At 67.3% G+C, this 9835-nt stretch overlaps 1 protein-coding gene across 1 annotated transcript in view; it reads left to right on the top strand.

Moving 5' to 3' along the window:
• Positions 1-2675: 2675 nt before the first annotated feature.
• The window catches only part of FOXO6 (forkhead box O6), a 28065-nt gene continuing 20905 nt past the window's right edge, over positions 2676-9835 (top strand). The window contains exon 1 of the mRNA XM_084300452.1: positions 2676-3122. Within this exon, the coding sequence (XP_084156578.1) occupies positions 2679-3122 (444 nt within the window). The 5' untranslated portion in view covers positions 2676-2678. The remainder of the gene's footprint in view (positions 3123-9835) is intronic.

Genomic DNA, 9835 nt, shown 5'->3' with positions numbered 1-9835 from the left:
CTGAGCTCTGTGTCCCCTTTCAGCCTCGTTCTTCCCACCCTGGAGAGGGCAGGCACCTTGCTGAGGCTGGAGAAACGCAGGACACCTCTCCTGGAGCTTCAGCTTCATGGGATCACCCAAGCTGCTGAGTGACATCATCATCATCTTCATCATCATCTTCATCATGATCATCAACACCCAGAGAAAGGTGGAGCCAGTGGAGCTGGGGGGCGCACCACACCCCAGTGGGAAGGGTTTGCCCAAATGCTGCTGGAAGCTGGCAGGAAAAGAACAGATTTGGCAGGTGGGGGGGTGGCCCCTGGGGACACAAACCTGGCTCTGATGGCGGTGACAGCCCCGGTCCCACCGAGCTGCATCGGCAGCTGGGGTGGTGCCGGGTGGTGCCGCAAGGTGCCACACGGTGCCGCAGGGTGCTGTCACCCCCGTGGTTAGGACACAGGAGGGCAGCTGGGGTGACAGGTTTGCGTGATCCCAGACCGGCCGCTTGTGCAATCTGGGGAGACGCTGGCACAGCCTGAGCTAACCGGCCCTGCTGCCACCTCCAGCGGGGCTGGGAACCTGCCGGCGTGGGACGGGGCTGGGGAGGGCCTCCCAAAATGCCAGCACTCACCCCCCTGCTTCCCCCAGCACGGCCACGTGGTGCCAACACCCCGGGCAGGAGGGCATGCCCGCGGGATGTCCCCACTGCCAGCCTCGATGTCACTGGGATGGTGGCACCGGGTGCCCCCAGCCCTGCTCCCGAGGCTGCTCTCGCCACGCAGCAATGCACGAGCAGCCAGGCCTGCTGCTTAACGGGCTGGTGGCAGCGTGCAGCCGGCTTAATAGAGATGCTCCCGCCTGGTGCCAGGCGGTTAAGTGATAATTAACCAGGTGCTGGGGAAGGTGATGCTGGAAGCCAGCCCTGCGCTGCTGCTGCCGGTGCCAGCAGCCTCAGCTGGGACGCGCTGCCCCTGCCCGGGACACGGCCCTGTCCCCCCCAGCTCTGCGCCTCCACCCCGCAGCAAGGGGCTGCGCCCCGGGCACCGTCACCGTGGGGCTGGGGGCTGCCGAGCCTGGGCCGGGACCCCGGGCACGCCGGGATGGGCAGCGCTGGGCAGCTCGGGTGGCTCCAAGGTGCCAGGAGCCACGATGGTGCCCGGCACCCGCACCCCAGCACCGGTTCCTGCAGCCACGGAGGGGTCTGCCCGTGCCAGGAGAGGGATGGGGGCACCGCGGGGCTGAATGGGGACGTGAATGGGAGCTGGGGGGCAGCGGGAGGCTGGGAACGGGGCGGGAGGAGGGGGAGAGGGGTGCGGGATTGGGGACTGGGGCTCAGGGCTCGGTGGGATCAGGGACCAAGGCTCGGGCACAGGGGGTCGGGGATCGGGGATCGGGGTCGGGGATCCCGGCTCCGGATCGGGCCCCGCACGTGGCGCGCCCACCCAGCCCGCGGGGCGTGGCTTCGCGCAGTGGGCGTGGCTTCGACCCGGGGGGCGTGGCTTGCGCTCAGGCCGCGGGGAGCCCTCGGGGGCGTGGCCTTGCGGCCTCGGGGGCGTGGCCTGCCGGCGGGGGTCTCCCCCGGCCCCTCCGGCGTGGGCGTGGCGGCGGCGGGCTCGGGGGCGTGTCCCGTAGTAAAGGGGCGTGGCCCGGCGGCGTTGCCCGGGGCGACGCGCGGATGCGGCCGGCTCCGTGACGTCACCCGCGGGGCGGGGCGCAGCGAGAAGGGGGGCGACCCCCGGCGGCGTCCCGCCGGCGCCGCGCCAATGGGCGGGCGGGAGGGGGAGGGGGCGTGGCCGCGGGGCGCCTCCCGCCAATGAGGGGGCGGCGGCGGGCGCGGGGCAACAATGGGGGGCGGGCGGGGGGGGGGGGGGGAACGGAGGAGTGGGGGGGGCACCACGTGGGGCGGCGGGGCCGGGGCGGGGCGGGGCGGGGCCGGGCGCGGGCACAGGGAGCGGGTCCGGCCCCGCCCCGCCCTCCCCCCGCCCCCCCCCGGGCCCTCCCCCTGTGTCACGGCGGCGCCCGCATTCGCGGCGGAGCCGAGCGCCGAGCACCGGGCACCGAGCACCGGGCAGCGGGCACCGAGCGGGGCCGCCCCAGCATGTGGCCCGCCCGCCCCGTGGCGGCAGCGCGGCGGCGGCGGCGGCGGGGGGCAGGTGCGCGGCCGGTGCGCGGCCGCTGAGCCGGGGACCGGGGGGCCGGGGGGGGGGGACCGGGGACCGGGGACCGGGGACCGGAGCCGCCTCCGCCGCCGCCGCCGCCCGAGCCGATGGACGCGGCCCCGGGAAGCGCCGCTCCGGAGCCGCCCCGCGGCTGCTGAAGCCCCGTCTGGCCCCGGGCTGGCGGCCCCCGAGGAATATGCGGCGCCCCCCCCGGCCCGCCGCCCCCGTTAGCCGCCCGTTCCCCAGCGCAGAGCCGGTCGCTGCCGCCCGGTAGAGCCCGCACGGACCCGGTGCCTCCCCGCACCCGCACCCGGACCGGTGCCCCCGCCCCCGTGCCCGTCTCCCCCCGCCCCGGAGCCCTTTCCGCGCTCCTCTCCCTTTTTTTTTCTTTTTTTATTTTTTTTTTAATTTTTATTTTTTTGAAAGATTTTTTAAAAATTTTTTTGGGTGGAAACCGACCGTACCTGCTGCTGGGGCGGGGGGCGGGGGGTAGGGGGGGTGGGAGCGCAGCGCCGGGAGCTGGGGCGGGGAGGGGGGACCATGGAAGAAAAGCTCCAGGCGCATCAGGTGGAGATCGACCCGGATTTCGAGCCGCAGAGCCGGCCCCGCTCCTGCACCTGGCCGCTCCCGCACCCCGACTTCGCGGCGGAGGACGAGGATGGGGGCGCGGCGGGGCCCCCCCCGGCGCTGGCGGCCGGCGGAGCCGAGGGCACCGAGAACGCGGCGGCGGCCCCGGCCGAGCGCAGAGCAGCCGCCGCCGCCGCCGCCCCGCCGCCGCCCGGTGCGGATGTTGGACAGCTCCGCAAGGCCAAGACGTCCCGCAGGAACGCCTGGGGGAACCTCTCGTACGCCGACCTCATCACCAAAGCCATCGAGAGCTCCCCGGAGAAGCGCCTCACCCTCTCGCAGATCTACGACTGGATGGTGCGATACGTCCCTTACTTTAAGGATAAAGGAGACAGCAACAGCTCCGCCGGATGGAAGGTACCCGCGACCACCCCCACCCGCCCCGCTGACCGACTTTGCCCCGCTCCCGGAGCCCCCCCCCGCCGGTGCTCGGTGGCCCCGCGGCTTGGTCGGGTTGCGGGCAGGGGAGCGCTGCGTGCCCCGGCTCCGTGCGCCTCGGCCCCGCTTCGCCGGCTGCGCTCGGGCCGGTGCCGGGCAGGGCCGGGGCGCCCCGCTCCTCCCCGCACAGGGCACGGCGGCACCGGGGCGAGGGGCGATCCCAGCGCCCCCCTGCACCGGGAGCTCCGAAGGGGACGGCTTCGGGATGGAGGCCGGCGGTGCTGGGGGTGCTGGGGGCTCCCAGCCTGCTCCCAGCCCACCAGGGTGTGCAGCACACGGGGTCCCCTGGTGTCCCCGGGCAGGTGTCCCCAGGCTGCCTCGCGCCCCGTGTGTGGCAGCACGGGGGCTGCGTCCCCTGCCCCTCGCAGACCCCACAGCTCCACGCTCGCGTCCCCTGACCCCTCTCCCACCGGTGTCTGCGAGCCTCCTTCCCCTGGCTGTGCCGCACCGGAGCCGACTGGGGGCACCGGAGGCTGGGGGGGCTGCCCTGACCCCCACCACCCCCCTGCCACACTGCTGCTCTCCGGTTCCGTGGTGGGCAGGGGAAGAGATCGCCTGTGTCCAGATGGTGTCAGTAAAAAGGAGACGGTTTCTCTTAAGCCCTCCCCTAAGCCCTGTCACCTCCAGCGTGATTAGTGTGTAACGAGGCTTGGGGGCTCTAATGCTGCCCTGCCGCGCTGGTGGGCTGACCTTGTGCTGGCACCACGCGCCCCCGTCCCCTGCAGGTGGCCCAGCCTGGCTCGGCTGCTCGGGGGGCTCTTTTGGGTGCAAACAGGGCCCTTTTGGAAACAGCGAGGCCAGATGCTGTCTGTCTGTGCCACCTGCAGCTGGGCTGTGGGAGCTGTTGGTGCAGGTGGAGGCTGTGCTCCTGCTGGGTGTGCAGGGGCAGCGGTCCCGGAGCAGCCGTGTCCCCGTCCTGTGCTGTCGGGAGCTGTGGAGGAGGCAGCAGGAGGCACTGGTCCTGTGGTTCTGCTCCAGCCTGTGCCTCTGGAGAAACCAGCATGGCCTCGGGCATGTGTGGGGGGAGCTGGGTGTCCCCAGGGCTCCCACCCGCTGAGGACAGCGTGGGGGACATGCACTGAGCGGGCCTGGGGCGCAGCAGGGTGCTGGGCTGGTGGCAGGGAGTGCTGGGTGTGCTGGGGGCTCCCAGCAGCAGCTCCAGTCACCGGGGTGTGGAGCATGTGGGGGTCCCCTGGGTGTCCCCAAAGGGCAGCCCCAGGAGCAGGATGAGGGGACGGGGCCGTGTGTAGAAACAAGTTCATGTGCCGAGCCGTACATGGGGATGGGGCCGCGTCTGCCTCTTGGGGCCGGTGCTGGCACACGGGAGGTGGGAAGTGCCGTCGAGGAGACACTGGCAAAGCCCCCCCTGTCCCTTGTCACTGGGGCTCAAGCCACCTGCAGAGGGGTGACCGGTGTCCTCTCTGGGCGTGCAGGGGCTCAGACAGGGCCACAAGGGGATGGTGGCGATGCGTGGGTGTGTTGGTGTGGGTGCGCGAGGCAGTGGGGGCTGCCTGTCCGGGGCTGCCCGTCTGGTGCCCACTGGCACTAGCTCTGACTTCTGGCCTCTGAGCAAGGACAGGCAGGACTTTGCAGGCAGGACCCTCGTGGTGTGGCCTCACCCTCTGCCAGCTGTCACCTGGCTGTCCCCTCGCTCATCCCATGGCCACCAGCAGCGCCGGCACCCCAGTCATGGGCCTCCCCCAGGGAAGCCTCCAGCAGGGAGCGTGTGGGAGCAATGCCGGGCGCCCAGCTCTGTCCCTTGTTCCCCACACCCTTCCTGGTGTCCCTTGTCCCATGGGGCAAGGATGGCGGCTGGGCTGTTCCATGTCTGGTGCCAACCGAGCCACTCGTCCTGCACGGGGCGTCATGGATTTGGTGTGGGGGCTGTGTTGGTCAGAGGGGCTGTGTGGGTGTGCCAGGGGGGCCAAATGCGTGGCCCCACACTGCAGAACTGTGGTGGTGTCAGGGCATGGTGGTGCTTTGGTTCATGGGGCTGGGGGTGTGGGGACCCGGGGCTGTGCTCGCGGTGTGTGATGTGCCCGAGGGATGAGCTGTGTGCTGGGGTGGCTCTGCAGGACGGGGACCTGGCGCTCTCCAACACGTCCTGAGGAGTCCCATCACCAGCCAGAGTGGCTCTACGGTGCCTCTGCCACTGTCCCCCCACTGCCCCCCACCGCTCTGCGGTGCTGCCTCCCTCGTCCTGGCACTGGAGCAGTGTGTGGGGACCCTCCCACTTGTTTGTCACTGCCTTGGACACCGTTGCACCAGGGGTTAAGCACCCGTGTCCCTGCTGGCTGTGCCCTGCCCAGGGCAGGCTGGCAGCTCGGTGAAGCCGCGGGAGCACCTGCAGCGCTGGGCAGTCAATTTTGTAGTAACGAGCTGCTCGAAGCTTATTAAAGAGCCCCTGGAGATGCCACGTCCCTCCTGCCCCAGGCCTGGGAGAAGCATCACGGATTTAAAGCGTTTCATTACCGAGCACAGTGGCATCAGAGGGGGGTCTCGGGTAATGGGCTGCTTCTTTAATTAGCTCCTTCGCAGCCTCCCCATGCTGGGGAGAGCAAATCGTGGAGGTCGGAGAGCCAGGCCGAGGGCTTGGCTTCCCTGTGGGGCCTCAGGGTGGGCTCTGCCACCAGGACTCCATCCCACATCCAGCCGGCCATGGGGACGCTGCGTCCGCACCCGGCAGAGGTGTCTGATGTGTCCATCGGGGCCATGCTCCCTCGGGCTGGTTCCGTACCTCGTAGGGGAAGGATGCCAGCACAGGGTGTGTTTCATGATTTTACTGCGAGGTAAACCGAGGCACAGCACCTAAACGCTTGGCTGTGCTCAGCAGTGGGACCAGGACCCTATGGGGCAGGGGTGCTCCGGCCCCGTGGAGGATCCCAGGGCTCCGAGTGCCGCAGCGGCTGGGCTGGCGCCGCGGGCACGTGCGCCGGGAGCTGCTGCTGCTGCTTCCCGATGCAGGGCAGCAGGCGCCCGTGACTGACAGTTCTGCTTAATTAGGGAGTTGTTATTTTATCAATTCCAAAGCGCTTGAAGTTTTCTGCTCCAGCTCACGCTTTCCACTTGTTAATGGGAAACCAACACCCTCCGTCAAAAAGGCAGCGGCACGGATGCATTTTAAAGGTTCTGCTCGCTCCGGTTTGACATCCAAAATATAACAATCAAGCAATCAGCTGGTGGATGCCTGTTTGATGCGGCTCTGACAGCGCTGCAAACCTTAATTTCCCAGCCCTCCCCTCCACCTCCTCCTGTATGGCACTGGGGCTGCAGCGTGACGGCAGGCAGGGGCATGGAGACACGGGGTCCTGGTGGCCTGGGGGAGCACGGGGCCTCTGCAGAGACCCCCAGTGCTGCTGTCCCCATCGTGGGGTGCAATGGGAATGAAATGGGGAGAAAAAGGAGTAGAAAGGGCGTTAGGATGCAAGGATGGCCCAGGGGCCCTGTGCTGTGAGGTCAGGGTGTGCAGGGGGCTTGGCTCCCGGTCCCTTCCTCTCCACAGAGCCCATAGCTCCCTTGTAGCCCCCGCAGTGGGGACAGGGCCAGGCTCCCCCCGACACATGGGGGACCCCAAACCCTTTGAGCATCTCAGGGATGCAGCGGGGGCTCCTCGTCTGCCCCTGTCCCCAGCTCGGCAGCTTGCTCAGCCCCGAGCCACGGTGATGTGCTCCCGTGCACCACGGTGAGTGCCAGGGGCACGGCCACGAGGGATCCCCCAGGATCCGCTCCTCCTTCCCACCTTGCTCTTCTATCTCTTTCTGGAGATTTTCATCTTCCTTCCCTTTCTTAATTTTTTTAATTTTTTTTTTTCCCCTCTCTTCTGGAATCGCTTTTCACGCAGCGCTAACTGCTGAAGTAACACAAACCTGCTAAATGGTCCGGCTTTATGATAGCATAAAAATGATACTACAGCAGTGAGTGGGGCTTTATTAAACCCAAGGGAAAGGCTCCAAATGAACAGCTTGCTCCGCTCTTAGCTTCTCCCCCCCACCTTATTTTTAATAACCGCTGGAATATAAACTACAGTTAAGATCCTGTGGAGTAGATGAGCACTCGCAGCCCGGCGCCTGCTATCTGTCTGTCTATCCGTCCGTCCATCCCCGCGTGCGTGTCCATGCGTGCGTCCCTCCCTTCAGCTCGCTGTCCGCAGCCCGGTGCTGTGACGTGAGTGCCAGATTCCTGGGCTGGGAAACGAATTTCCTGGTGCTTGGCTTTTGTACTTAAAAGGCCTCATAAATATTTTGTGTGGACGCCGTGCCCCAGCGGAGCGGGCTGGAGCCACGGGAGCTCCTCTGCCCCGGGGGGGCCTGGGCAGGGTGCTGCCACCAGGAACTTTGCTTTGGACGCTTTGCTAAAACCCAGGGGATTTCCATGGCAGCCTCTTCCCTGCAGTGTGTGGAGGCAGGGGCAGGACTCGCACGCTGGCCCCCATCCCTCAGTGCAGTTTTTGGCTGGGGAGCTCTGCGTCGTGCCTATTGCCACGCATGGGGGCACCCCCAGTCCCACGCTGACCTCTCCATCCCCACTGTCATCCCCCAGCCCCGCTGCCTCCCTCGGCTCACACGTGGCCGCGGGGATGCTCGGGAGCCAGGCACGGCTCTGCCGGGGTCTCCCCGCCCGCATTACTTTTAATTAGCCAGACGCTGTGCGCCAGCTCTGCTCTCCCGCTGAAGGTGCCTGATTAGTGCCGAGGTGAAAGGCACTTTGGGTTACGGAAGGACACTCGGAGAGGCTTGCCTGTCTGCCGCTGAAGCTCATTTTGGACAGCATCTGTTCATTATTATGTGCTGCCTTGGCCGCCCGCCAGCAAGGAGAACTGAAAGCACGGCACAAAGATTGCTTTCACCCGCCAGGGGGGCGGAGGCGGCCGGCGCTGGGAGGGGGCGCAGCGGCGACGTGGGTGCCGGGTGGGGACCCCCAGAGCGGGCTGGTCCCTTCCCTGCCCAGCCCCGGGGTGTCCTGAGCTGCCCCCTGCTGTGGTCTGGCTGGGGGTGTCCGGGCCCTTGGGACTGCCGCAGTGGGGCTGAGCAGTGGGGTCTGTAGGGGGGGCTTTTTCCAGAGTCCCCACCACCTCCAGCACTTTGTGCCCACTGCAGGAGGGACGCAGCAGCTCCCGTGGCTGTGGGACAGAGGAGGTGTCCCAGGGGTGCTGGCAGTGGGGACACGTGGTGATGCAGGATGGGTGCTTGGTTTTGCTGCCTGGGCTCCGGCATGGCCAGGGCACAGTGAGCGATTCTGTGGGGTGCCCGCTGCATCTCCACATGCTTGAGCACACATGCAGCAGCTCAGCTTGCACACCCTCCCTTGCACACCCATGTGTGTGCACATGTGGTGCACGTGCAGCCCCGCTGTCCCCCGGCCACGCGTGTGCACGTGCGCAGGGCTTGCCACGTGTGCTCCCATGTGCGTGCACGCCCGCACGTTGCAGTCGGGCACGCGTCGTGCGTGCAAGGGCAGCGCAGGGAAGGACTGGGAGGGCACCCCTAGAGCCCGGCCCCCTGGGATTTGGGGTTGTCGGGAGCGTCCCCGTGTCCCCGAGGGACAGGGAGGGGTCAGGGCCTCGCTGTTGGGTGGCGGAGGCTGGGCTGCTCTCTGAAGTCACGGCTGTGCCTCGGTGGGCATGGGGAGCTGAGCTGGGAGCCGAGAAGCCACCTTTGGTTTGCTGGGAAGAAAAAAATGGAGGGGGGGGGGGGAGAAGAAAAAAAAAAAAAAAAAAGGAAAGAAAAGAAAGGCGAGGGTTGTTCGAAGCCGCCTGCCACCTGGCGCGGTGCCAGCCCGGGGACGCTCCGGAGCAGACATGCCAAGCTGTAATTGCAGACAGGCTCATTTCAAGAGACGAGACGGTTATTTTTAACTCGCGTTAAGGTAATGCACTGATCTCCAGCCTGCTGGTTCAAAAGTTCAGCCCCACCGTGTCCCCCCCCAGCTCACCCACCCCACACTGCTGCCCACCAGCCGGGGGCTCCTGGAGAGCGTGGCCCCTTCCCGGAGCATGGCCAGGCCCCCCCGTGCAGCCTGGGCCGTGCCCCCAGAACCTGGCTCCAGTCCTGCCAGCAGAGGAGGCGGCTGCGACCCCAGGTGCACGTGGGTGCAAGGGAGCACCCAGCGGTGCCCCCCTGGGGACCTGCAGGCTGTCAGGGTGGTGCAGGGATGCTGACGACTGTCCCCATCTGCAGGGTCCCCCCCGTGCTCGTGGTGTGCCCTCATGGTGGGGGCTGAGCCTCTGGGCCGGCTGCTGAGCCCGATGTGCCCAGTGCCGCAAGTTGGTTCGCAGGGGGGTCTGTGCTCTGTGGGGCTGGAGACCCATTGGTGGTGGGGCTGCCCGAAAAACAGGCACTGTTTAATTCAGCTCTTTTTATTATTATTTTAGCTTAAAATGTATCACAAAGCACCAACAGGGCTGCTCCTCTGCTGGGGAGCCGAGCTGTCGCTGGCGGCAGGGCAGGGAGCGCGGGGATGAGTCTGGCACCTGCTCCCCGAGCCCCTGACCGGAGCATCGGAAAGAGGAGGAGAACCCCCCACGGGGTACCAGCGAGGCGAGAGCTGTAATTAGCACTTTGTCCCCCTTCAGCCTCCCCTGCCAGGGGCTCAGCCGCAAGGAGCCAGTGCGAATGGAAGCTCGGGGTGCTCCC

This window comes from Netta rufina, assembly GCF_964035555.1.
Source record: "Netta rufina genome assembly, chromosome: 23".
Lineage (NCBI taxonomy): Eukaryota > Metazoa > Chordata > Aves > Anseriformes > Anatidae > Netta > Netta rufina.
The sequence above is the reverse complement of the archived record's forward strand: the minus strand, read 5'-3'. Positions and strand labels throughout refer to the sequence as shown.